The sequence below is a fragment of the Pteropus medius genome, unplaced genomic scaffold (assembly GCF_902729225.1).
Source record: "Pteropus medius unplaced genomic scaffold, Ma_sr-lr_union100, whole genome shotgun sequence".
NCBI lineage: Eukaryota > Metazoa > Chordata > Mammalia > Chiroptera > Pteropodidae > Pteropus > Pteropus medius.
In genome coordinates this window covers 888,843-916,641 of record NW_024347793.1, presented here as the reverse complement: position 1 = coordinate 916,641, position 27,799 = coordinate 888,843, and the positions used below count along the sequence as shown (strand labels likewise).

Here is a 27,799-nt window from a genome sequence, read left to right as displayed (position 1 = left end):
GAAATTCCACAGCCACTGCACAGAGCGCAGAAAGGACGCGCGCCGAACTGGACGCCCCCGGGGGAGGGATGGGGAGCAGCGCACGATTCTGCCACAGGAGCTTCCGGGGCTCGGCACGGCGGGACTGGGGTGCCCGCCACAGGGATGGAGGGGAGCGGGGGCCAGGGAAGGCAGAGGGCTGTGGGGAGTGCTCCCTGGGGGCGCGGAGACCGGCCGCCCCCACACCTTCCGCAAGGGCCTGGCCTCACCTTGTACAGGCCCAGCTCCGTGTCGTCCCACGCGTCCTCGTCCCCCTCGGCCGCCTTCCCGTCCGTCTCCACAGCCGCCTCGCCGCTGTTGGAGGACTTGTCCGACTCACTCTGGCCCAGGCAGCAGCCAGAGTCGGTGTCCGAAAGCTCAGAGTCCCTCTCCTTGCCGCCGCCGCCGCCGCCGCCACCAGGGGGCAGCACGAGGCTCTGCCGCACCAGGAGCTGGATGGTGTCATTCAGGCGGACGTCGTAGTCAAAGAGGGTGTGGCCGTCCTCCATCTGCAGAGACAGGGGACGGGGTCACTCCGCGCCAGACGTGCAGTGCGCATCTGTGGGCAGTGGGAACGGGCCCTGGGCAAAGGACCGAATGTGCCCTCGGGTGAGGGGACAACAAAATTCGCCCACTCCTGAGGGCGCACACGGCCATCCCTTCCGCAGGTCCCCAGTCCCTCTCAGATGAGGGCTCCTGGTGTCCTATGGTGACCGTCCCAAGCACATGGCATGGCCCCGCTGGGCTGTGGACACACACCGGGCGTCCCAAGGTTTACTTTATGTGTATTTTATGTTTTGCGACTTTTGTTACAGCAAACGTGAGTTGCTTTTATCACTGGTTCTCAGTCGAGGTGATCCTCAGGGGACAATGGTGTGCAATGTCTGGGGACATGTGTGGTTGTCATGGGTGAGGGGGACGCTCCTGCCATCAGATGGGTGGGGCAGGGATGCTGCTAACCCCCCAGTGCCTGGGACGGCCCCCCACAGTGTGACCCTGCCCCGATGTCGGCAGTGCGGGACGGGGCAGAGGGACCTGGCCTGTGTGAACCCGAGGAGGCCCCCCCAACCCCGCCAGCCTCCCAGGGAGGCTCTAGCTAGAGTTTTGCCCACTCAAGGCGCCTTCTAGGATCCAGTAACCCACCCCCTCTGTTAATGCCTTCGTGCTAACTCCACCCACACTGGTTGACTGCTAACAGGACCTGATGGCCAGCACAGCTCAGCAACTGGCACCCCTGGGTGTCACTCAGCAGGCGCGTGCAAAAAAGTTTTGTCATCTGAGCTGCATCCCAAAGCACCAAGGAGTCGCCTTTTATTAGAAACTGTCACATGGGAATGTGCCAGCATCCAGCAAGGACCTTGCAAGTCCGTCCTGTTTTATCTAGACCTAAGGCAGATCTCCATCCCTCCCCACACTGTGACCCTGAGACCCGATCATGCTGTAGGGGGCCAAGCGGCATCCCAGCCCCCACCCACTTGGCGCCAGGAGCAGCCCCTAATTGTGATGACCACAGATGTCCCCAGGTGCCCAGTGTCCCCTGCAGGCAGAACACCCTGGTTTAGAAGGAGTGCCCTTAAAAAAAAGAGAAAGAGGAAAACATACACAAAAGATCAATTTTCCTTCCTTCCCAATTTTTACCAAAAGCTGGCGGGTTCAAAGGACTGGTTGCCATTAATACGTCAACCGCACAGTGGAGGCCAGTTCCACGTCCAAGGTCATCCTTCACCACAAACCTGAGAAACTGATGGGTGATGACCCTCTCGCCCGCTGACGCATCCGAACACCTCGACACTCGCCTACAGCCACAGGGGCCACCTGGATTTCCAGTCCCACTCTACCTGCTCACCCAGCAGGGAGTGAGAGCTTCCGACGTGCCTGGCACGGCCCAGGTACCACAGGGAGGACAGGGCGAGTGAGACATGGCACCAGTTCGACACGGGGCCACAGAGAACAGCCATGACACCAGACAGAGGTGACAAGGACGGGAAGAGACAAGTCAACCTGTACACCCATGTTCACAGCAGCCTGTGTCATGATAACCCGGGGTGGAAACAGCCCGGGTGTCCACTGACGGACAAATGGAGAAACACGAGGTCGTCTGTCCACACACTGCGGTGTCACTCGGCCGTGACAGGCGTGAAGCACGGACACTTGCCACGTGGACAAGGCTTGAGCGCACGCCACCCAGTGAGAGGAAGCAGACGCAGACGCAGAGGCCACATGGCAGTCCCATGGATGGGACATGTCCAGAGCAGGCACATCCCCGGAGACAGGGCTCGGGTTAGTGGTCATCAGGGGCTGGGCGGGGGGAGAGAAAGGGGATGGGGGCATGACAGCTAAAAGGCCCAGGGCTTCTCTCAAAAAATGTCATAAAATTTACTGTGGTGATGGTTGCAAACCTGTGAAGAGAGCGGAATATTGAACTGCACATTTAAATGGGTGAATTGTACAGCATGTGAGTTCAATCTCAACAAAGCTTTTAAAAGGAAAAAAAAAAAGTCTACGAAGGCTACATGTGATTCCAAATACAGACAGTCCCCAACTTACAACGGTTCCATCTACGATTTTTCAACTTTACGGTGGTGTGAGAGCCACACACAGTCAGTAGAAGCCGTACTTCTAACTCTGAATGCGGGCTAGTAAGACGCGGCCGGACACTGTCCCCAGATGCTGGGCGGTGGCACGGGTGAGCACATTTGTGAGAGGCTGCACTGAGCCGCGACATTTGGTGGATTAGGCGCATGTGCATTTGCAATTTACGGTACTTACAACTTACGATGGGATTATCGGGACGGTAAATCAAGGAGCACCTGCATACGACACTCTGGAAAAAGCCAAACTATGGAGATAGTAAAAGGATCAGTGGTTGCCGGGAGGGGGAGGGGGATGAATGGGGCACGGGTTAAGGATACTCTGCCCGATACCGCAGTGGTGGGCACACACTGTACAGCTGTCCAACACCAGGAGTGACCCGTAGTGTCAACTATGGACGCTGGGTGATCACGACGCGTTGGTGTGGGCTCATCCATCGTGACATGTGCTCTGCTCTGGTGCCTGACGTCAACTGTGCGGGGAGCTGTGGGGGGTGGGGCACATGGGAAATCACTGAACCTGCCTCTTAGTTTTGCCGAGAAGGTAAAATTGATCTAAAACATAAAGTTTATTAATTTGCAAAAAAAGATGGAGAGAGACAAGTGTCCCCAGCATAACTGTGACAGGAAAATCTGCAGAGGTATTAAAATCGCCAAATGGTAGTGAAAAGGATGAATAAGACGCTCACACTCTGGGGCCCCGCATCTCCCCAGTTAGGCAGACACCCCATGATTCGGAGCCAGAGCATTCCCTGTGGCGGGGTCCTGGGCACAGTGGGGCGATGAGCAGCATCCACAGCCTCTACCCACACATGAGGTCAAGAGCATCCCAGTCGTGACAGCCACAGATGTCCCCAGACATGGCCCAGTATCTCCTGGGGGGCGGAGTAGCCCCCTGAGAACCAGTGACTAGAGAGACTCTCACATGTGTACTCGAGGGACACGAACGTCAGTGTCCCTAGCACGTTCACGGCAGCATTACTTGCAAACAAAAGTGACTTTTTCTCACAAAGGACCATTTCTCACAAACAGTGGCTTTTTCTCACAGCTGCATGACAGGGAAACGCAGCAGTGACCCCACACACATCAAAAGAGACGAGGACGGCTTCAGAGGACAGGAAATAAACCCGGCCACCTGACTATGACAGCCAGCGGCAGAGCCGAGTCAGGATGGAGCACACGGTCAGCTTTCTGCTCCACACAGAGCAAGAGGCCGCGCTGGAGAGGAGAGGCCGGGGTGGGAGACTGGGTGGCCGGCTGGGAGGCAGATGCACCGGAGTGAGCGCTGGGGGTGTGGGGTGGGGAAGGAGCCCCGATGTGGGCTCAGCAGGCACCGTGACACCGCCTTCCCCCGGTGAGCCCCTCGCTGGGCCTGACCCAGGCTGACGGCACTCCCACCTGCTCAGGCCCGGGCTCTGCGGAGGAGGGGACACGCCTCCCAGTGCAAGCGTGCGGGCAGTCACAAACGGGGCAGGGCAAGGGCGGGCAAGGGGGCACTAAGGCTAGGCCAGGCCGGCCCGGAGCGCCGCCTCCAAGGCATAATTCGTAAGCTGTTCCAGCGGCTTCCAGAGGCCCCTTCCGGAACTTTCCAGAAGGGCCCTGCAGTCAGCAGGAAGAAGCTTGCACAACTGTTCACTGTGCTGACGGGGGGGGCGGGTGTGCGCACGTGCGCCCCTCTGCCCTCCCCGGCCCCCACTTCCCCAAAGCTGTGTGGCCCATTGCGGGAGAGAGGTTAGGCCCGGCCTGCCTAACGCCAGCAAGTCCGTGGGATGCAATGGAACCATCCAAGTTTGGGGTTGGTACCGAGATCCTGAAATCCCAACCGAGGCTAATGACATCAATAAGAGCATCGAACTGAGTGACGATGAGCCTCACTTGACGCTAGAAATTACAACGTTAAAATTAAACCTGAAGTTAAAATCCTGTACGACCAAAACTCCCACTGAAAATCCCTTAACTTGCATGTAGTAAAGCATGTACAGCTATCCCTAGGTATCCATGGGGGACTGGGTCCTGGACCCCCGAGGACACCGGAGTCCCTCACGCAGAACGGTGCAGCATTTGTCCACGACCCGTCTGTGCACGAGGCCGCGTACGGCACTTCGTGCACGGGGATTCGGTGTCGTGCTCGGCGTGGGGCGAACCTGGGTTTTGCCTGTATGTGGTTTGGGGCCGATCACCCTGTACTGTAGACTCAAGTCTGAGGACAAACTGCCTGCGCTATTTAAATTACGTCTCTCTCTCTCTAAACTGAGTATGCTTCCTGGGTGTTTGAAATTTTGCACCATGAGCATCACGTAAAACTGAAACAAACACATACACGATTTAACAACTAAGCGCCCAGTTCCTTTCGTAAACTTAGATTAAAAGCCTGCCATGCCGGCTTCTGCCCACTTTCTGCCTCTTGTGACATTCCTGGGGGATATTTCTCAGGGTGCCGAGTGCTGCCCAAAGACACAGAGGGCAGGTGATACATGCCACTGGGCTGGCATGTGCTGATTCCCCGACTGGCTGAGAGGTGGCACTCTGGGCGAGGGGCTATAACCCGGACCGCGGGGTCCACCCGAGGGTGCTGTGAGCCTCAAACCGAGATGGATCTCGAGCTGGAGGAAAGGAGCAAGCATCCCATGGCCCGACCACTGAGCCTGGGGGGAGAGAGGAAATGAGACCGCCGCCTCTCCTCCTGGGGACACGGCCCCGGCCCCCCGCCTTCCCACGTCAGGAAGCAGCACCCCAGACGTGGCAGAGATACAACTGTCCACTTGGGAAGGAGAGCACAGAGTGGACGGCACCTCCAGGACAAGCATGTCCCTCACCTCCTAGCCCCGCAGGGACATGGAGGGCGTGTCCGGCATGACAGTGAACTCTGCCCTTTGACCCCAGGGGGCCACAGTTGAGGACATGCCCTGGAGCAACGTTTCGGCAGGGCAGTCTCACAGGGGTTCGCCGGCACCACGTGACAGGACCCACCATGCCCTGGCGCCTAGAGCGACGTGCAGCTGCGGGCTGCAAACGCAGCTGGCCCCCAGCTCTGCCCCTGGGGCCCTTAGCCACGTGGACGCGGGGAAAGGGGGCCTAAGACCCAACAGTCCGAGCCCCCTGCCCCAGGAAACTCCTGCGACACAGTACCCCGGGGCCTCTCCCAGCACACTGCATGGCAGTGCGTCCACTGTGAAACCTGGCTGCACAGCCCAGGGGCGGGATCCAAGCGTGGGTGACTGGCACATTGCGGCCAGCGTGACGCTTCTGCCGGCACCTGTTTTTGTAAATAAAAGGCACCGTGACCCCTAATGGAACACGCCCGTTCGCTTATGCTGTCGGTGGCTGCTTTCCCACTCCAGCGGTGGAGGTGAGCGGTCCCACAGGGACAAAGATCTACCCTCGGGCCCTTTACACATACAGTCTGCGGACCCCTGGCTTAGAGGGCGTGCCCTCCCGAGGAGACCCTCCCTCAAGCAGCCTGAAGGACGGGTCTCTGTGAGGGGACGGTCCTCTCTGCTGCCTAACCCTCTGGGAAGACAGGCAGCGTTCAGGAAAGATCAATAAACAGGGACGTTTGGTGGGGCACTGTGACATGAGTGACCCTCACAAGGCCATTCCGAGGACACCATTTCAGCGGATCTTTCAGATCGACATGAACACAGCTTTGAGGCCAGCAAAGCCAACTGAGCTGTTTTTCTAAAGTAAAATATCTGCTATAGTAATAGTTCTCAAGTACGGGTGATGCCATCCCCAAGGGGTTGTCATGACTGGGGGTGCTCCTGGCATTGCGTGAGTGGGGGCGGGATGCTGCTTCACACCCCACAGTGCCCAGGACGGCCCCCCCACAGTGCCCTGGCCCTGACGTCAGCAGTGCAGGGGGAAACTGAGCCTGGTTATTGCGTCTTTAACGTGAGTCAGGCGTGGGGCTTGTTACCTCACTGAATTCTCACCGTGCCACAGGTGGCGGGTCCACAATCAGCCCTGTCTGAACAGTCACCAGCCAGGCCGCTTGGCCCGGGGATCGGTGATTGTTACTTTAAACACAAAGCATTGTGTCCGAGCTTCGCCACGAAGCTGTGCCACGAATGACAGCTATTGTTATTTTTACGGGCAGCCAGAAAACAGCCGCCAGATGCCGCTCCCCTTGCCCAGGCTGGGCCTGCCGCCCCAACTCCCTTCCCCCATAAGTTCCCTGCATTTCCGCCAATCAAGCGACATAACCGCCAACCTATTCAGCTTAACAAGGCGCCACGAAACCCTCCCATATCCTGAAGACTCAGCTATATTCTGCTTTATGGTCTTAGTCAATCTCCCCGCAGACCTTGGACTGCTGTGCATGTTTCTTCAACAGGAAAAAAAAAAAAAGGATCAGTACACTCTTCCAGAACATTCTGGAAAAACAAGAGCTCTCTTGAAGCCGCTGGAAATTGCACTGCTTTCTCTCACTGTTAGTCCGCTCCGTTCGAAGACTTTACTCGCTTTAAGCTGCTGCCTTTGTCCCCCACCCCCTGTCACTGTCCACACCTCCCAGCGGCCAGGCCAGTTCCGGGCCAGGCAACCTTGGGGAAATTGCATCAGGCTGAGGCCTGGCTTCCTCACTCGGAAGACAGAAATGACCGCGCACTCCCTCAGAGTTCCCAGGTGGGGCGCGGTGCCGGCGGCAGGAGCCGGGGACGAGGGCACCTCCTGGCTAAGAGCCTTGCCCCTCGTCGCCAACAGCCCCCAAGTTCAAGGCACGACGCACGCGCAGAAACGCACGCGGGCCCTGCTGTCATCATCGTGTTCTGCGCCTTACACAGATGTCACCAAGACTTCTGAATGGATCGAACACTACGTGACGAGGGAAGGGAGACACGGGTGTGGTCACGTGGGTGTGGACATTTGTCCGAACTCCAAGGGGTCTGCTTAAGATGTGTGTCTCACTATATGCAAATTTCACCTAAAAACGATTTCCGCGAATAGTGAACTCTCGTTAATGACAGGCACAATGAGTGTTTAGGACTGACGTGAACTTACTTTGAAATGCATTCCCAAAAATAAAACAGGTTGGCAGACGGGCAGAGAAAGCTGAGAGCCGCATGATAACGCAACCACACAAAACGTCAGTGGTAAAATCCATGGCTGGGTGTTTGTGTTCATGGCTCTTTCAACTTTTCTGCGTGTTTGAATTGTCAGATTAAAACGCGCAGTGCCTGGCACACGGCAGGCACTCAAATATATGCTCTCCTTGAACCGGAGAGGACTCGGCCCAACCCGCCTTTGAACTACACCAAGAACCGTTTCGCAGGCACACGCAGGTTTTCAAGAACTCTGAAAGGACCTCCTGCTGAGTGGCAAATATGGACCGAGTGGCAAATCAGAATCGGCGTGGACACCACGAAAATGAGCCACTGTGGGAAGAGGCAAAAGACAGATCGGCCCAGTGGGCTCCACTCCCAGCCCCCCTTTCTCAGCGCGCACGCGACCGCACAGGCCCCAAGTGCGCAGGACCAGCTCTCCCTCCCCGGGCGGAGCAAGTTCACTCAGGTTGAGATGTTCGAGTCACCCTGTCTCTCACAGGAAGGAGGCCAGAGGTCTCCCGGGGCTCCGCAAGCCGGAGAAATTAATCATCACATCTTGCTTTGCGTAAGTGCGCCGGATCCTCCCAGCCCCCAAAATCGTGGCCAGGCAGAGCGTTTATTTTCCAATCTAGACACCAGATGGCGGCAGGATCCTGTTCAAAATGCAACAACAAAGTCGGGCACACACGGCCCAACTGAAGACTTTCAGTCCAGTTCGCTGCCGTCGCTGCAACCCACCCAGCTCCGGGACAGTCCCAGCACACGGGACCGTCACGTCGTTGTACCCTCACTTAGGGAAACCCCACTCCCAGTACACGTCCCACCGTCCCCCCCAAAGACACCCACAAAACTGGAAACCCCCAGTGCCACTGGAGAAAGCGTCCCAATTGTGGTCAGCCGCTAAAGCAAGGGTGGCCATTTTAAATGCTACGAGGGGCTGGAGAGAGAGCACAGAGGAAGGAAATCGAGGAGCAGCGGGGCCGCAGACCCCAGGAAGCGCCAGCCCCTGCTCACAGGCGGCCCTGCCCAGAGCGGCCGGGCGGGCGGCGGAAATGCCTCATCTGCAGGCACCGTCTCCAGCCTCGGAAGGAGCTAATCCAAATTTCCAGAAAACAGCCCCTGTGCGATCAAATGCTAAATAGGCGTGGGCCGTGGGCCACCGGTGCATCTCAAAGAACTGGTCTCTCCTGTCCTAGCGTTTGCGAAACAGAGTCTAGGTTTTTCCTCGAAATTCATCGGCCCTCTGTCAGCCGCCTCCAACTTCTTTTTCTAGAGATTTTCAGGGAGGCCTCAAAAACAATAAGAGAAAAAGGGAGTTTTAAGAGCCCAAATGCTACAGATGCGAGTGCCAGCTGCCTGCCCAGTGTGTCAATCTGCGAGTTGAGCCTTTGTTCCTGGCTCAGGCGTCTGAGTTTTCTGCGGAGACGTGAAGCGGGACCAGGCGAGGGGGGAGAGCGGGTGTGCTGGTGGCCGCCAAGGAGCAACGCCTGGGCGAGACGAGAACAAAGGTGCTGAGCGGGCAGGCAGCCTGCGGGGCGGGTTTACCTGCTTGCCCCGGTAGAAGAGCCTCTGCAGGCCCGGCTCCACGTGGAACAGCTCCTGGATCTTCTTCCTCAGCTCTTCCACCTTGGTCAGCCTGGACAGCGAGTCCACGGTGTGGGCGACCTTCCCATCCATGGTGCGAACCTGGATCCACATGGCGTCCGCTGGTGCTGAGAAGGGCAGAAAACGGGGGCCTCGGTCAGTCCTGAGGCCGCCACCACCAGCCGGCCCTGCCATACTCGGGTCATCCTTGCTTTTGTCCAGTCCGTGGACACCAGGAAACTCTGGGAACGCCCTCTCAGGCCCCTTGTCCCCACAGACCGCCAGAGCTGGCACAGGGCCCAGCAGAGTAAATGAAGTAGTTAGTGCGTTAATGACTAGCACCGGTGGAGGGTTGAGGAGGAAGGGGAAATTAGGGGAAGGAAAACAGCACCTTGGACCACTCCGTCCAACCCACATCCCCCCCGTTTTCGGAGGAAAAAGACACCAACGTCCAGAGCAGGGCAGAGGACACCGCCAAACGGTGCTGGCCGAGTTCGTTCGTCCGTTCGTTCATTCATTCATTCATTCATTCCCTGGACTAATACTGACGCCAAGAGGGAAACCCAAAAGTCCGGCGCGGGTCGGAACTTCCTAAGTCCCTGGGAACTCAAGTAAGTGTGGCCGAAGGGGAAGAACGCCACCGGACACCAGCGAGCCCCCGACCCCCCGGCGCCCGCGGGCCCCTGTCGCCCCCCGCGCGCGTGCGCGACGCGTCCGGCCCGCCGTGGCCATGGCAACCGGCTGCCCCGTCCCGGCCACCCCGGGCACGCCGCGCGGCTCACCTCGGCCCCGCGGAGGTCCCGCACGCCAGCTCGTGCTGCCCGGACCCCGACCCACGGCCCCGGAACCCCCTCGTCCTCCCGCCCGCGCGGGCCAAGCCGGCGAGCCCACGCCCACCCCCACCCCCGGGACCGGCCGAGGGGCCCCTCGCGCCAAGTCCCGCCCCTCCACTCGGGCCGCCTCGATCATTGGCTCCGCGGCGCCCGGCCGCCCCGCCCCGCTCGCTCCCCATTGGCCCAGAGGCGCCCGGGGAGCTAAGGGCGCGCGAAATCGGGCTCGGGCGCGACAATTGAATCGCGGGGCGCCTGGCGCGCAGGCGCGGAGCCTGACATCCTCCCCTGCGGCTCGCCGGGCCCTCCCCCCGGCACAGCCGGCGCGACCCCCGCCGGGATCCCGGCATGTTCCGCTCGCGCGTGCGGGCGTCTGGAGCGCCCGGGGGCCACTCCCCAGGGCCGGCGGGGGCCGGGCCAGAGGCCGCCTGCAGGCAGCGCGGGCGCGGGGCACGCGTGCGCCCGTGCCGGCCGCGCGTCCCGGGCCGCTCCGGGACGTCCTGCAAAGTCTCAGCGCCGGCTGCGCCGGGTTCCCCACACCCCGGCCCGGGCTGGCATCCCGACCGCCGCGCTGCTCACCTCTCCGGCCGCTCCGACCACTCGCCTGCCCGCGCACCTGGCCCGGCTGGGGATGGCGTTCGCGCCGCCTGCGAGGCCCGGGCCCAGCGCGGACGTGCCTGCGGTCCGGAGCGCCCACCCGGCTGCCACTGCCCGCCGCGCTGCCAAGCTGCTCTGATTTTTCTCCCGCGAAAACTCGGCGTTTGGGAGTTGCGGGACCGCGGGAGGCCACGCCAGGGGCGGGCGCCTGCCTGGTGATTGGCCGCTGCGGTGGCGGGAAGCAAGAAAGGGGGTGGGGGGCGCCCCCGCCTCTGTCCACCCCCCCACACTCCGCCCAGCGGGCCACGGCCCCGCCCAGCGGTGCGCGCTCTGCTGGGCGCGCCCAGCGTGCAACGGGCCCCAGTGGCGGGTCCTGGGTCTCCCCATTATTCGTGCCCTCCAAGAGCCCCAGGGATTCCCTGTGGCAGGGATCCCCAGAGTAGAGACCCCCTGACCTACTAATTCCGTTCCTGGAGTCCCTCTCCCTGGGCACTCATTGACCAGGAGAGCAAGGCCGGAATCACTGTCTAAACTCTGCAGGAGAATGTGGGGGTCCCCCAGAAGACCGCCTGCACCCCTATGGCCAGCCCGATCGTCCCCAGCCCCACCCCCTAGCATCAGGTCCCTTCAGTGCTCACACTCAACCCACCCGCAGGACTTGATTGCCGGTTTTTCCCGCCTCGTTTTCCCGCCTTCTCCCGGCTGTCCAGGCGGGCAGGGCTGCCCTGCCCCCTCCGCCTTGCCTGCTCTGCTCTGGCCAGTCTTGGCGGGCACACAGTAACCCATGCTGGGCGCTTGGACAGGGTGCTCAGAGCTGGGGGGCCCAGCAGTGGGGAAGACTGACCCTGCGGGTGGTCTCTGGGAGGGTAAATTCTTATCTGGGGAGACAGGCAAGAAATGAATAAATGAAGCGGATCATTTCAGACACTAGGTGCAGTGAAGACAGGACAATAGCTGGAGAGTGACCAGCAGCCATGTGGGGGTGGGGAGAGCGGATATTCTGGTTGAAGTGGAGAGGTGGGCCTCTCTGGGAAGATGACATTTGAGCTGAGATCTGAGAGGAGAAACCAAGGACAGATGGGCCCAGCAAGGGAGGGCAAGCTCAGAGGCAGGAAAAGGCTGAAGGGTGTAGGGGGAGCCGCAAGGAGGCCGGCGTAGGCTGGACAGACGCGAAAGAAGGGAGGTCGGAAGGGGACGAGGTCAGAGGGGTGTCAGATAAGGTCTCACAGGCCACCAGGAGGGCTTTGGTTTTCCTCTTGGGAGCAGCAAGTAGCATGGGAAGGCTGTGAGCAGAAAAGCAATGAGTCCCCAACTGTTTCACAAGGCTTCTCTGGCACTGTGTAGAGTCCCTTCCAGCTTGGCATTGGCACTTCTGCTCTGATATCCCCAGGTGCAAACAGAGTCATGCCCCGACCCCGAGATGTCCACATCCTAATCCCTGGAGCCACCGAACAGGGTAGCTTCCGTGGCAACAGGGACTTTGCAGATAGGGTTAAATGAAAGATCTTGAGATGGGGCGATTCGTCTAGATCGTCCAAGCTGGCCTGACGTCCTCATGAGAGTCCTGATAAGTGAGAGCGGAGAGAGGGTCAGAGTGACAACGGAAGCAGGGGTTGGAACGATGAGACCAAGAGGCAAGGACTGTGAGAAGCCCCTAGGGGCTAGAGAAGGCAGGGGACAGATTCTTCCTCCTAGACCCCTGGAATGCAGTCCTGCTGACACCTCCATATTACCCCTTGGACCCATTTCAGACTCCTGACCTCCAGAACTGGGGGGGTATCAAGTTGGGTTGTTTTAAGCCACTAAACGTGTGGTGATTTGTTACAGAAGCCATAGGAAACTAACATGCTCCAATGCACAAAGCCCGGACACGCTAACTGTCTCCAACTTCAGGACCCTGCTAGCAGACACGCTCCGGGTGCTCAGCCATCAGCCACGAGTGGGCCACGTCCTGAGTGTGAGCAGGTATCAAGCAGGCCTGCTGGCGCCTGTGAAGCAAACGAGACCTTCCAAATGGAGAACACCTGCTGCAGGAAGCTGGCCCATCCCTGGTGCAAGCATATCATCCGCTCATGCCTGCGGCGGCAGAAACACAGCGTGGCCCAAAGAGGGGATGCATCTGGTGCAGGGCCCGCAGCCCAGGCTCCTTCGACACCTGAGGTTAACGCAGAAAGAGGTGTCTGGCGTTCCCTGCAGAAAAGCCCGCGAGGGGTAGTAACACAGGGCCCCATCTCTCTACTCATTTCGAGACAGTCAGAGGAGTTATTTGGGTTAATTAACAAACACGAATAACGCTATGCCAAGCATCTCCGAAAGATGCTTACAAACCGGTCAGGGAGACGAGGTATCGATGTCCACAAAAGACATCGTGTAAATTCAAATGGCACAGCAGAGACGATGGATGAGGCCTGCCAGAGTCTGGAAAATGGACACTTCCTAGTGCCTCTTCCGCATCGGTGTCTCCCCCTCTTAAGCACCAGCCCATGTGCAAATCAGGCACCAGGAAAAGCTGGTAGGTGGCAAAGGGCCTCAGTTTCCCTTCTGCAAAATGATATGCTCTTAAAGGTCAGTAAGTCATTCAACAAACTTGTATTAACCTCCCTTGTCCAAACCAGGTCCTGGGGCCAGCAGACATTGGTGGACACGAAGCTTCCTGAGACAAAGCCCCATCCTGGAGAGGCTCCCGACCAATGGGGGAGATGTAGGAGAACAGAGAAACCTCAGTTGTGCCGTTAAAATGAAGGTGATTGTGTATGACCCTGAACGCGTGAGCCCAGAGAGGCGCACAGACCACATCGGGCAGCCGTCCGATGGGGCAGAAAGTATCTCTGGGCCCAGTCACTGATCTGCTCCTGACACCCACCTCAGCAGAGCACTTGGAAGGGCTCTTCCCACCCAGGCCCCCCAAACCCTGGCATGGTGACAGGTGTTGCCTGTGTGGCAGAAATGATGGCTCCTGACAGTTGTTTTTGCTTGTTATTGCCTAGGAAAGACTGGTCGGGACCCTTTCGCAAACCGGTGGGGACTCTGGGATTCCCAAGCTGCCGCCCACTCCCAAGCAACTATCCTGCCTCCCCTCCTCCGGGCCATTGGGGATCCCTTCCCAGAACCCTGGCTGGATGATGTCACAGATGGGTGACCTCACTGCGGCCAAGGAACTGGGCACCTCAGTGGCATGGAGGAGGGGGAGGATGTTTCCCCACCCACCCAACCCTCCATGTCTGTGGTGAAGTTGATCGATGTAGTGCTGCCCAAGGATGCGATCTACCTGGCTGGCTCCTGCGTAAAAGGGGAGGTGGTTCTCACCCTGCACAGCACCCTGGTGGACCCCATCGTGAAGGTGGAGCTCGTGGGACGGGGTTACGTGGAGTGGAACGAGGAAGTCGGGGCATCCCGCGATTACAGCAGGAATGTCATTTGCAACAACAAGGCCGACTACGTGCACAAGACCAAGACGTTCCCAGTGGCGGGTAAGGACGAGGCCGGCAGCCAACCCGAACCATACTGGGAACCTGGGTCTGGAAGGTAAACACGTCTGTTAGTCGATCACCAAACCCCAGGGATATCAAACGGGCTGAGACGGAAGGAAGGGAAGCCACGTAAAACACGACCATCAGATACACGTAAGGAGACGTAAGGCGCTGGCCATGGAGGTGACCGCGGAGCTGAGGTCTAAGTGATGGGAGGGACGCCAGCCCTGCGGGTATCTGGGCGGGGAGGGAACAGCAAAACGCTGGGGCTTAAGACTCAGCAGTAAGGCGGCCTCTCTGTCCCAGTTAGGCCCTGTAGAAAATGGTACCAAGAAGCTTTGCCTCGTAAGATAGCTCTGCGGACCTAGCAACTCGACGGCCTGTAAAGGGCGTAGACAGGGCGGGCCACGCAGCATTTCATAGTTCGTTCTTTCACCCAAAACAACCCCCTGCCCAGAGCCACCCCCGCCATCAGGCACCACGCTCCCTTCCCCGTTTCCAAGAGACGGCATTTCCTCTCAAAAGCATCGGCCTCAAGCCTGCAGTGAGTGCGTTCATTTAGTTCACAACCATTTACTGAGCACCTACTGTGTACAAGACCGAGCCTGGTGCCAGGGACGCAGCCGTGAATAAAGCAGACACGGGCCCTGGTGTCATCGGGTTGCCATCAGGCGGGGAAATCACCATCGCAGGAAGATTTGGGTGAAATACGAAAAGTAATAAAAAGAGGCGGTCACAGAAATCGGGGGTGGTGCGAGTTGCTCCCTGGTCCTCAGTTGCCATGCGGTCACTCAGCAAACATTAAGCACCTCCCGTGTGCCACGCACTGGGAGTTCAGGCTGCCTTGCTCGCTACCGCAGACAGCGCCTCATAGAGCTTCCGGCACCCATAGGCGCGAGACATGTTTGTTGAATGAATGTGTGACTGAATCCTGAGGGCAAGTTTCTCAGGTCCAAGGCAGGGCTGAGGGAGTCCCTGTCAGTGTTCCGGGGTGACCGCCCCAGCCCTGTCACTTACCCGGGACAATGCCCTGCAGCCCAGCCGAGGCCCAGGCCATGCAGGTCCCTAAAAAAGCACATAGCTCACTCAGCCTGGGTCAGAGACAGAACAATCTCCCCGCCAAAACAGTAAAGAGGAAGAAAAAAACTCTAGAACCTTCTGATGGCGTCGGTGTGTTTTGCTTTCAGATAATTGGTTAAGTGCAGGCAGCCACACCTTTGACTTCCATTTCAACTTACCTCCCAGGCTCCCTTCTACCTTCGCCAGCAAAATCGGCCACGTCTTCTACTACGTGCAGGCCTCCTGCGTGGGCCGGGAGCACATACTGGCCAAGAAGAGGATATACTTGCTAGTTCAAGGGACTTCGGACTTCCACAGAGAAAACCCGCTTCAGGTAGTGATGGGGGTGGGGCAGGGGCAGGGCCTGTCCCCAAAGCGACAGGAGGCAGGGGGAGGCGGGTGGGCAGGGGACAGAAAAGGCCCCAGCGGGGAAGAAGGGAGAAGAGCTGGCAGCTGCCCAGGCCCAGTGCGTCCACACGTGTGAATCAGAAACCAGGGCAGGAACTAAGCCGGTGGGACTCGACTGGGGTGTTCTGCCCCCAGGGGACATTGGCGATGTCTGGGGACCCGTGTGGTTGCCACGACTGGGGGTGCTCCTGGCTCAGGTGGGCGGAGGCCAGGGATACTACTGCTCATTGCCCCAGAGAACGCTCGAGCCCCACTGTCCTTGACCCTGCAGGAGGTCAGGACTGAGCCGAGGTCGCCCTGTCACCCCACGAGTGAGGGAGAGGCCCGGACACTCAGTGACTCCCTGGGGGCTTTGAGCCCTCAGACAGGGAGACGGTGCCACACTCCCCACAAAGCCAGGGAGGCGGGCGGCCTGCGTCGCAGGGAAGGAAGGACCTGTGGCCTCAGTCCGGAGGTTTTATGGATGGCTTCTGGAGGTGCAGGTGCACAGGCGGAAGTTGGGGGGGGTGGAGGAACGTTGGCCAGAGTCACACTTCACCTTCCTGGGGACTCGTTTGCTATCAGTGCAATAGTGAGAGGGCTGCCATTTTCATTTTCAAGATCCAGATTAAAATCCCAGAGCCCCCACCTACCTGCTGAGTGACCCTTTAGAAGTGACTCTGCCTCTCTGCGCCCCCGCGTCCTCATCTGTAAAATGGGCATAGAGACCGTGCCTGCCTCCTAGGTCATGGAGGGCGTAATAAGTGGACTTAACGCGAGTCCAGGTCTTCGTACAATGCCTGGCACGGGGCAGGGAGCAGGGCGCGCCCAGTAAATCTCGTCGCCGCTGGGCCCCCCGGTACTATCCTCTGTGTGACAAGGATCATCTCTAGCCCAGCCGACCTCAGGGGATGGTCTGGGAGGGTGCCCCGAGGGGTAGATGCTGGGAGGGGTGCATCAGCCCCGAGACGAGCAGACCTGAGCTCAAGGACTGCTTGGCTGCCTGTCCTCTGTGTGACCTTCAGCAGGCTGTGTCCCTTCTCCAGGCCTCCCTTCAGAGCTCACCTGGACTGCAGGAGCACGAGGCGGGAGTTGGGGCAAATCACTGGTGTTGGGTCGGACAGCACCGTATACCTCTGCCCTGGGCAATTAACAGCACCTCGCAGAGCCTCGAATGTCCCGATCCGTGGGATACGCATGACAACGGCACACGCGGAGGTCCCGAGGCAGGACAGTGTGGGGGGCAGCGTGAGGACAGGAGCCGGGAGACCGGGCAAGAGGCTGCTGCTCTGGTCCAAGTGGACACAGAGTCTTGACCCCCCGCAGTCTGTCTTTGTCAGAGCCAACCAAGAAAGTCACCTCCTCTGCCCACAGCCCTCCCAGGCTCCCACCTCCCTCAGGGTGAAAGCCCGAGTCCCCTCTGTGGCCCACAGGGTCCTGCAGGACCTGCCCGGCCCCTCCCCACCCTCCCCTCCTCCCTCTGTCCCCCTCATTCCCTCTGCTCCGGCCACACGGGCCTCCTCGCCGTTCCTCCAACACGCCAGGCCCGATCCCACCCCAGGGCCTTGGCACGTGCCATGCCCTCTGCTCGGAACACTGAGATGTGACCCTCCTTCCCCGTCTTCACTCAGCCTGCACTGCCGATGGCCGAAGAAACTGCCACGAGCCCCATGGAGGGCAAGTTAGCCGTATCTATCCAAATTAAAACGATCATGCGCTTCGCCGCAGCCATTCATTCCCCTTCTAGAAATTTCTCCTCATGTTCTTTCACGTGTGTGACATATGACTTCCCACAGCACTGTTTATAGTGGCAAAAACTGGAAACGGCCTAAATGTGGCCAATTGAATTTTTCCAGTAGAAGCGCAGTCAAAGGAATACTCTATATAGTAAAGCGAGAGAGACGGAGACAGAGAGACAGAGACACAGAGACAGAGAAATAAACAGAGAGACAGAGAGAGACAGAGGGACAGAGAGAGACAGAGGGACAGAGAGAGACAGAGGAACAGAAGACAGAGACAGAAAAATAAACAAGAGAGACAGATGAAGAGCACACAGAGACAGAGACAGAGAGAGAGACAAAGAGACAGAGAGACAGACAGACAGACAGGGAGAGACAGAAAGACAGAGAGAGATCAAGGCTCTCCCTGTCCAGGGCTCCAAGTTGCTGGGTGGCGTGAATCGAGTTTAGCACAGCACGCCCTGCCTGGCACTGTGGGGGAAAAACAAAGCACTTCCTCGCAGGTGCCACAAACATCTCTAAAAGCTCAGCAGAGAAAGTGGCAACAGGCTGCCCCCCGGGCGGGCGGCCAGGGGAGGGAGGGGAAAGGAACTTTTCTCCTTCCACTTTTTCATTTTTAACAGCTTTATTGAGATAGGATCCACCCACCTAACAGTTCGGTGGCCTGTAGTGTGTTCACAGAGCTAGGCAACCATCACCACAGTCCATTTTAGAACATTTCGTCACCCCACAAAGGAATCTTGCACCCCTTAGCTGTCACCCCCCCACACACACACACAGCGCCTCTCCAGCCCCTGGCAAGCATGAATCCGCTTCATATCTCCCAGGATCTGCCTGTTCTGTACATTTCGCATAAATGGAATCGCAGGCTATGTGGTCTTTTTGCGTCCGGCTTAGTCCACTTGACGTAATGTTCTCAAGGCCCACCCACGTTGTAGTGTGTCAGGTGTCACTCCTTTTCAAGGCCGAGTCACTTTCGGGGGGGCGCTGGGATGGACTGCACTGGACGCGTCCCTGCCCCCACCGATGGAGCCGGGCTGCTCCCACTCTTGGCTGTTCTGAATCACGCTGCCGTGAACACTCCCGCACAGGTGTTTGGGTGGACAGCGGCTTCGTTTCTCCTGGGTGATCTCCCGGAGTGGAAGTGCTAGGTCAGATGGTCACTCTGTTTCACCTTTCGAGGCATGGCCCGTTCCCCATAGCGGCTGCCCCGTTTCACGTTCCCGCCCCCAATTTCTCCCCATCCCCTCCACTGGGTACCTTTAGAATTTCAAAAGATGTGACCCATCTCCTCTGCCAACAGCCAGTACCACCTGAGAGAGGAGCTTGTCCCAGAACCCCTTCCTAACCATCCACACTCTAAGGGAGCCCCCCACACCCCCACAACTCCTCTCATCCTGCCACGGTCTCATCACTGCCCCAACCAGAAATGACCTGGGTCGTCTCACCAGTCACAGACACATCCGCCTCCCCGACCAGAGCTTCACTACTGTAGGTTTTCCCTAGACTTGGCACCAAACAAATACAAATAAAGACCAACTGAGTGAATGAGCCCCCAAGTTTCTGCACACCGAGGGAACACAGGGTTTCAAAGAACCCCAGGTGCAGGAAACTCAATGCTGACGTTATATTGGGAACATCACTGGACGGGGCCCCTGCCTCCCCCCCATCCCCCGGCCAGGCGTGGGGGTCTCCGCCTGGCCGCCTGGGGCACCTCCTTCGGGATCATGTTAGCATCTTGTGCCCCGGTTACAGCAGTGGCCTCTGGCCCATAAGGCCTGCAGGGTCCTAATGCATGCCATGAATTTTTGAATAAGACTAGAGGGATTTAGAACCAAAACTGTCTGCAAAGAGCCTTCCTACTGGAGAGGAAGGTGGGAAGGCTGAGGGGGGCCACAGGCAGGGGGCCGGAGCTGAGGCAGGAAGGGGTCAGGGGTCGTCTGAGGTCTCCAAGAGGAAAGACTGCCCAGCCACCTGGAGCAGCGTTTCTCAAACCTCAGACCACGACCCGTTTATGGGTTGCAAAACCGATCTCGCAGGTCGCAGGCATGTTTCTATAAAATGAAAGAATTGGCGAGACCAACACGGAAATATCAGAAAATAGCGATTTTGTGTGTTGCAGACATTTATATGTTTCTATAAAAATTTATAAAAATAATTTTTATATATTTATATACATGAAAAAGAACAGAATAAAATAAGGACAATAGAAAATATCAGAAAAAAATCAGTTGGGCGGGTTGCAATCAACTTTAAATGAAAGAATAGTTTTCTGGGAAAAAATGAATTTGTGGGTTGTAACAAAAACAAAATAATAGAGTAAGTAGACAAGTATTAAAAAATAAATTCAAGGGGGTCACAACCAACAATTTTTAAATGAATAGAATAAATAGAACAGGAAATATTAGCAGGCAGTAGCAAGGATAAATATAATTTCATAAAACAGATTTATCTTTCATAGATAGATGTAGATGTACATATAGATTTGTACTCTTTGCCACAATGTTAAAAGCTGTGTTTTGACTGTGAGTTGTTTTTGAAAAAGGGAATAATATATGACTAATCATGTGGCCTGCAAAGCCTAAGATATTTATTATCAGGTCCTTTGCAGAAAAAGTTCGCCAACTCATGCCCTAGAAAATCTCTCAGGTGTAAGCCCAAGAAGATCACTTTCAGGCTGCTCCTTCGAGCACTTTTATGGCATCAAACACATGGAAACGATATAAACATCCATCCATTGTGGATAAGTAAATGATTTTGTAACACATCGTGAACCAGAATGACAGGCACCGCATGAATGCATTTCAAGCACACGATATTGAACTAGGGGAGCAAGTGGCTGGAAGACCTACGTAGCTTGCTTTACTTAAAATATTAAAACACGTAAAACAATACTATACACTTCTACCACAAATAGATGCATTCCTAAATAACTCAAAAGTCCGATGAGAATGACAAATATCAAAGTCAGATGATGGCTGGATGTGTGGGGGTGGGAGGGGGGAGGCGAGGAGGCAAAGCCCACGGCATCCAGATTTCATTCCGATGGGTAATGTTTTAATTTATTTCTCGAACTGGTTGGAAGATACATTTTAACTTGTTAGATTATTCTTTACGGGCTTTTTCTCTAAAACAATATGTCTTGTTTAGATCCCTACACACAAACAGGTGCAAGTTGAAGAAAGTGATTAAAATTCAGGATAGTTCCATTTCGAGTTGGGGGGGGGGTGTGGTTTGGGGACATATGGGAATTTGGGGGAAAACTGGAAGATTTCTGCTTTTTGACTTGGGTGGATATGACAAGAGGATCGGCCTTACAATAATTCACAAAGTTACACATTTGCTTTGTGGGGTTTTCTATATCTGAGTTGCATTGTTTAAATAACATTTAAGAGTTTTTCAAAAATGCATAGATATGATAAACCCCAAATTCAGGAATAATGGTTACCTCCAGGGACGGAGGGGATGGAATGGCATTGGGGAGGACTCCCCGGGGACTTCAACTATCAGAGAGATGTTTTCTTTATTTTAAATTACGGTAAAATACTCATAACATAAAACTTGCCGCCTTAACCGTTTTTAAGTGTATAGTTCAGTAGCCTTAAGTACGTTCACATGGTTGTGCAGTATCGATGTTTTATTTTTTAAGTGAAGTAAATTGGGAGAAGTCCCACCTGCTAATAAAGCGGGACCATGGCATTGGCATGCTAGTAAATGGTTAACCGCCGACTCTGGTGCAAGGCAGCCCTGACATGTAACGTTTGCCAATTTCCATGGTGTAAATACTCCCATCAAGTTACTAACTTGATGTCACTAATGGGAAGTTGAGTTTGCAAGCATGTTATACTTCTCCCTCCCTCCCTCCTTTCCTCCCTTCTTCCTTCCCTCTCTCCCTCCCTCTCTAGTATGCTTAAAGGAAATGAGCACACACGGAAGTATCAAGTTCCTATGTAAGAAGATCCTGGAAGGCAGCAGCAAAAGTGGAGAGCAAATCATTCAAAGCCCATCCCACATTATGTCGAATCTTTTCGATTATCCACAAATAAACACTAAAATGTTACCCAAGCCACACGTTAAATATAAGTTAAATATAATGTACGTGTGACTTTATTCGCAATCCAGCAGCTGACTAGTTAATGTAAGGGCTGCATTTTGAAGCATTTACTTTAATATGTTACATAATTGCAACTCCACAGTTCTCTTTTCATGATTCAGACCCCCTGAGCTTTCCTCGGAGTCTGAACGACTTGGGTAAGCCCTAGTCTTGGGCTTAGACTGTGAGACATTCCGCGTCTTCCAGAAAACCAAGGCTCAGGTCACTTGTTCAGTCACACAGCAAGCGCGTAACGGAGCTGGGCTGAAGCTAGGGTCTTGTGGATTTCTTAGCCCTGTTTTACAGATAAGGAGATGGATACTCAAGATGGCAAAGGGCTTTGACTAAAGGAAGCTGGGAGATGACCCCAGGCTTTCAGCTGCGAAATCCCCAAGACTCTGGGTTCAATCCACCTCAGTGCCTCTTACTGGGAGAGTCCCAAGAGGCTGGAGGCCGGAGGCGCCGTCATGGCGGCATGTCGGGCAGGCGAGTGGACGTGACGGCCACGACGCCTCACTGTGGTGCATTACCCTCCCCCACCTCTTCCAGAATCCCCTGTTCGTGGAGGTTAAGAAGAAGGTTTCTTACAACTGCTGCAGCCAGGGCACCATCTGCCTCCAGATCCAGATGCAAAAGAACAGCTTCGCGCCCGGGGAGAGGGTCATCTTCACCACGGAGGTCAGCAACCAGACCGGCAAGTGCATCAAGACGGTCGTCTTTGCCCTCTACGCCCACGTGCAGTACCGGGGCTTCACCCCCAAGGCGGAGCAGCGGTCCCGTGTGGACAGCAGCACGCTCCTCCGGCAGGAGGCCAACACCCAGATCACGCCCTTCAACACCGCCAAGATCGTCAGCACCCTCGGCCTCCCGCCTGTGCTGTCCGTGAGCAGCGACGTGGCCGACAGCGAGATCATGAGCACCCAGTACGAGCTGGTCGGCACCGTCCACCTGCCCTGGTCCCTGACCTGCGTGAAGGCCAAGGTCCCCATCGTCATCACCAGGACCGCCTTGGACTCAGACAGCTGCCCGCTGCAGGAGGGGGCGGGCGTACCCGTGAGGGAGGATTGCCAGCATTAAGTGCCCAAACTTCTAAATATCGAGAGTTTTATCACTCTACCGGTGGCCCTTCCTTCGTCTGGCACAGGTGGCCTTCCGATGGGTCTGGGTGTGCGGGGGCACCTTGCCTGAGCTTCCCCAGGCTCCAGCCGCTTCGGCATCCATTTCTCCCACCCCCAGAAAGGACACGGCCAGGAGAAGACAAAGTGAACCGACAAGCTGTCCTGACCCTGCCCCGAGTTCGTTAGCCAGCGCTCCAGACCCATCTCCGTGATGGAGTCCAAAGGTGCTGACCAGGGGGCCTCAGCCAGGTTCTGTCCTGCAGGGGACGCCGGGCCATGTCTGGGATATCCACGGGTTCACGAGTGTAGGGGTGCTCCTGGCACCAAGTGGGTGGGGGCCAGGACAGCCCGGGCCCAGGGAGTGACCTGGCCCCAAATGTCAGCAGTGCCGAGGGGGAGAGCAGTTCACGGGGAGCAGTTGGCCGTCAAGTCCCAGGGCTGGGTCTATGGGCCTGTCACGCACATCGGCTCCTGCTGCTGCTCCCACTCACAGCCCTCCTGGGGCTCCACCCACTCCACTTGGGGTAAAAGCCAAAATCGTGCCCGCAAACGGCATACACGACGGCCACATCCAGCCCACCGGCAAGCAGGAGCTCTCCTCCCAAATCTGCCCGGAGCCTGCTCATGTCCCTCCCCCCACCGCCTCAGCGTGCTTCCGTCCGTCCGTCCGTCCGTCCACCATCTCCACTCACCTGGACCAGTGCGGTCACCTGCCCCGCCCCCGCAAATAAAAACCTAGAACACCCACTTAAACTTGAAGGTCAGAGAAACAGTAATTTTTTTTTTTTTTCAGCATAAGTATGTCCCGCACCATACTCGGGATATACTTAAGCTTAAAATATCATGTGATGTTTATCAGCTCTTCCAATGTGAGCGAGCGACCTGGACGTTATCCCGCAATCCGGTTCCCCACGCAAGTAGGAGACCCTCCGCACAGATCAGGCCACCTCAGTCCTCGACCTAAAACCTTCACCGTTCCCACAGCACCGGCCTTGGCCCACAAGGCCCTGCAGGGCCAGGAATGGACTGGAGTCTGGTTTTCAGGCTCATGACTCTGAAATGTTTCTCCAGGCAACTGCAGGCTGCAAAACACACCCGCAGCTGTCTTGCCTGCCGCAGGCAGGAGGCATATAAACTTGCATGGCAGCCCTCCACCCCACCCCCCGCGGCATCCTGGAAGATTCCGGAAGAGGCGGCAGGTTAACGCCAACGGAGCCACTGTTTCAGATCCAACTTTTCTTGGGAAGCGGGGCAGACAGGATACACAGATTTATTTGTCTTCCACTTTTGGGGGTGGCGGGAAAGACCCCCTCACTTTTAACCGTTTTCAGGATATCTGCAAAGGAGCCAGTGGGGTGGGTGTCCTGGCTCCCCGGAGGGGGTCCCAGCGTGGGGAGGTGCCCCCGTTGCCTTGGGCGTGGGATCTTCCCTTTGCACAGGACAAAAGGATCCATCCCTGGCGTGGCATCATCAGGCTGCCTCACTTCCCAGAAACTCACAAAAAAACTTGGCGGGGGTAGGGAGGTGGGGCAGGGGTCTTGCGTCACCTAATGTCCTCAGCCCCAGCCTGAGCATCCTCCAGGCTCCGGGGGCCAGGTCTGGGCAACCCCCACATCCCTGGAACTAGGTCCAGAGCGCTGTGTTCTTCAAAGCTGCAGAGCCAATGCACGTCCTCCAGGAAGGCTTCCAGTCTTGCCTCTCCCAGCCCCGGTTCCCTTCCTCCATCCAGCCCTGACCACGTGCACTGCAAAGGCCTATGTCTAGCTCTGCTCCACGCCTGGGGGAAATTAAAGTGTGTCGAGGGGTGGGGCACGGCAAGCCGTCCTCAGGGCACCGGCACCACCCCACACCCGAGTATTTGCTGAATGGACACGCCGCTGACCTCTGAACCACGTTTGGACTGTGTGACTCAACTGAAAAAAGTCTGCGTGTAAGCGGACCTGAGAAGTTCAGACCCGTGTTGTTCAAGGGTCGACTGTGTCATGACAGGACGCTGCTCTTCCTGGGTGGTGGATAACAGCAGTCCAGTGGCCCGGCTGGCAGGCGTCCCTCATAGGCGGGGTGTCGTCAGGCTGTGGGGGGCACCTCTGAACCCGGAGGCGGCCTTGGGCTCGTCCCCAGGCTGATCCTCACTTCCTTTTGGTTTGGGGTGAGTGATTTCTCCTCTCTGGGCCTCAGTTTCCCCATTCTGTCAAATGGAGAGAATACTATTCACCCATAGGGTCCGGAGGTCCTTGTCACCTCGCTGTCCATGTCTTTCTTTTATCGTCTTAGACTTTGTTTTTGGGGAAATTCCAGCCGCACAGAAGAGAGGTCAGGGGATACGGTTGACAGGCGACCTCGCCCTGGCGCCCCCGCCCTGGCGCCCCAGCCGCTGACGGTGACCGCGCTGGCTCTCCTCCTGTCCAGCATCATAGCGCTTCATTGTTACACCCCATGAGCTTAGAATCAGAAACTTCTAGAAAAGCACAGTACCGTTGTCTCTCAGAGGGTTTACACGGAGACAACAGTACCCTCTCATACCTGTGCCCCACATTCCACTTTCCCATGGTCCCACGTCTTTGTTATTGTAGCAATATATAAGTAATGTAAAATTTACCATCTTAGTCATTTTCAAGCACAGCTCAGCGGCATTAAGCACATTCACATTGCTGTGCCACCGCCCCCACCGTCCGTCTCCAGAACGTTCTTCTCTTCCCAAACTGACCCTCTGTCCCCATGAAACGCTTGCTCCCCTCCCCTCCCCCAGTCCCTGGCCCCACCATCTACTTCCTGTCCCTATGGATCTGACTCCTCTGGGGACCTCCTGTGAGTGGGATCACATGGTATCTGTCCTTCTGTGTCTGTGTCCTTCACTCAGCATAGTGTCTTCAAGGGTCCTCCATGCTGTCACATGTATCAGAATCTCCTTTTTTAAGGCCGAATAATATTCTACTGTCTGGACACCACATGTGTGCATCCATCATCCATCGATGGCCATTGAAGCTATTTCCACCTTTTGGCCATTATGAATAATGCTGCTGTAGGCACAAGTGTACAATAAATATTTTTGAGGCCCTGCTCTCAATTCTTTTGTGTATATACCCAGATATGGAATGCCAGATCGTATGGTAATTCTACGTTATTTTTTTGAGGAACTGCTGTATTGTTTTCTACAGCAGCTGCATCATTTTATATTCTCACCGAGTGCATCTTCTACAGTTGAGATTTGTTTTTTGGGGGGAGGGGAAGGGCAAGGAGGTAGAAACAAATCCAGGCTCCAAGGAGGATCACAGGTTACATTTTCCTGACATGTTTCTTCATCTCTTTTTTTCATCTAGAACCTTCCCCCGCCTTTTTTTGCGTGTTTCATGACTGTTGGTTTTCAGGGGTCTGGGCCAGGTACCTTCTAGAACCTCCCACAATCGGCTGTTTCCTCACAATCAGATTCGACGTGTTTTTGACACTGAGCAGTTTCAGGAGGGCTGTCGCGTCCCCCTCGGTGCATGGTGCCAGGAGGCACGTGCTCCTGATTTGTCACCTGACTGGTGATGTGAAGCTTGATCACTCACTTCCAGTGCACCAACCGGATCTCCCCATCACAGGTGTCTTTTCGCCTTCGTAATGATGAGCGATCTGCGGGAAGGACATCTCCAGACTGTGTGACCGCCCTGTCTCGTGACCCCGGAACGGAGGCTTTTCTGACGCCACCCCCGGTGCCTGCTAGCTTCCTAATCTCTCTGTAGCATTCCTTACAGCTGACCATTTCCACTTTCCTCAAACAGCCTGCTGACTTCCCTGATGCCACACCCTTCTCCCTCTCCCACTTCTCGGACTTTGGATTTTACGTTTCTGCTTTCTTCCAAGCCCCAGCAGCAATGCCTCCTCTTCCATGAAGCCTTCCAGCCATGCCAGGTCCTGAAAGATGGATGGCCTTCCAGGTTCGTTTCCGTAGACACCCCCATTCCACTGTGTGCTCAATTTTGAACTCGGAAACAGCAGGACGTGGTCCTACGGCTTATGGGGAAACACTTGGAGTGTTTTTCTTTGTTGATGGGATGGAGAGTGAGGATTTGAGAAAATAGGTTTGAAAATCACTCCAATAGCCCTGTGGACGAAATAGAGTTGAGAGAGAACACAGTAGATCTGAATGATAACAGAAATAATTTAAAAAATAACACCATGACACAGACTGGCTCCATGTCCATCAAACTGCTTCCTCCTGGGCATGTGGCTGGACTACATTTCCCAGCATCCCTTCCAGTTAGGTAAAGCCACATGACTGATTTGGCCAATGGGATGTAAGAGGAAGTGATATAAGTCACTTCAAGCCCGCTCCCTTAAAAACTTAGGGTCTATCTGGTTCTGTCTTTCCCCTTTTGCCAGCTGCTTGGAGAGGACTGAAGGAGAGCTGCCCAGGAAACTCCATCTGCACGTGACTGACACAGACATAAGAAATAAAACTTCACTGAGTAAACAACCTCCACTGGAATTGAGAACTGGTCCTTCCAGCCACTGGTCTACCCTAGGATTTCTCCACCAACATGACATTCGGGGTCAGATCATTCTTTTTATAGGGAACAGTCCCGCACGTTGTAGGATGCGGACGGCCATCGCTGGCCAGTAGCACTGCCCCCGCCCCCCGCCCCAGTTGCGACAACCAAAAATGTCTCCAGACATTGCCTAGTGTCCCCTGGGTGTGCAGAATCACCCCCAGTTGAGATTCTCGAGCTACATTTATGGAGGCCCTTGGGCATTTTGGGGACATGGACTCAATGTGGCCACAGCTATCCCATCATCCCATCTTCTCCCTCAGCCCTCAGCTCTCCGTTGCCATACAGGCCCCACCTAAGGGTCATCACAGACCTTTTATTCTCCCAAGTCCTGTTTGTGTTACTTCCTAAACAACGATTAAACCCGTCCACTTCTCTCCACCTCCCCTGCCGCCACCGGAATCCAGGTCACCATCCGTGCATGCCTGGACTGGTGCAGTAGCCACTCGCAGGTGGCCCGGCTTTCCCCTCTTCCCTCTACAGTTCACTCTCAACACAGTAGCTTGAAAGAGCGCTTTTCAACACGCCTTTGTGATTACAGTCTTGACTGTGGCTGAAGGCGCCGCTTTCCGAGGTGGCGGGAGGCCTCCGTTCCTTGCCACGTGGGCTCCTTGGGTGTCCTCACAACATGGCAGCTGGCTTCTCCTGGAGGAAGTGATCCGAGACAGAGAAAAGGAAGGCCACAATACTTTTCGTGACTTGGTCTCAGAAGTATCGGAAGTGACTTGACACAATCGCT

The 27,799-nt window shown here is 56.2% G+C and overlaps 2 protein-coding genes and 1 long non-coding RNA gene across 7 annotated transcripts in view; 1 reads left to right on the top strand and 2 right to left on the bottom strand.

Annotated features, from left to right (window-relative positions):
* The window catches only part of UHRF1 (ubiquitin like with PHD and ring finger domains 1), a 30,853-nt gene extending 20,064 nt beyond the window's left edge, over positions 1-10,789 (bottom strand). Inside the window, exons 1-3 of one of the 3 annotated variants that reach the window (XM_039878420.1) lie at positions 10,645-10,789; positions 9,197-9,363; positions 249-527 (exon numbers count right to left, since the gene is read on the bottom strand). In XM_039878420.1, the coding sequence (XP_039734354.1) occupies positions 249-527; positions 9,197-9,349 (432 nt within the window). In that variant the 5' untranslated portion in view covers positions 9,350-9,363; positions 10,645-10,789. Of the gene's footprint in view, positions 1-248; positions 528-9,196; positions 9,364-9,684; positions 9,870-10,017; positions 10,132-10,644 lie in introns of those variants that run through there. The other 2 variants (XM_039878421.1, XM_039878422.1) reach the window with 2 other exon arrangements.
* A 115-nt stretch (positions 10,790-10,904) lies between these two features.
* On the top strand, positions 10,905-22,519 carry ARRDC5 (arrestin domain containing 5). The gene is made up of 4 exons (XM_039878435.1): positions 10,905-13,227; positions 13,650-14,132; positions 15,320-15,525; positions 21,960-22,519. Exons 2-4 carry the CDS (start codon positions 13,838-13,840, stop codon positions 22,485-22,487), a joined length of 1,029 nt encoding a protein of 342 aa, XP_039734369.1. The 5' UTR covers positions 10,905-13,227; positions 13,650-13,837; the 3' UTR covers positions 22,488-22,519.
* LOC120615411 (uncharacterized) overlaps positions 18,713-27,799 on the bottom strand; it is a 17,562-nt gene continuing 8,475 nt past the window's right edge. The window contains exons 3-4 of one of the 3 annotated variants that reach the window (XR_005656253.1): positions 21,999-24,716; positions 18,713-18,819 (exon numbers count right to left, since the gene is read on the bottom strand). This is a non-coding gene — a long non-coding RNA (uncharacterized LOC120615411). Of the gene's footprint in view, positions 18,820-21,998; positions 24,717-27,799 lie in introns of those variants that run through there. The other 2 variants (XR_005656254.1, XR_005656255.1) reach the window with 2 other exon arrangements.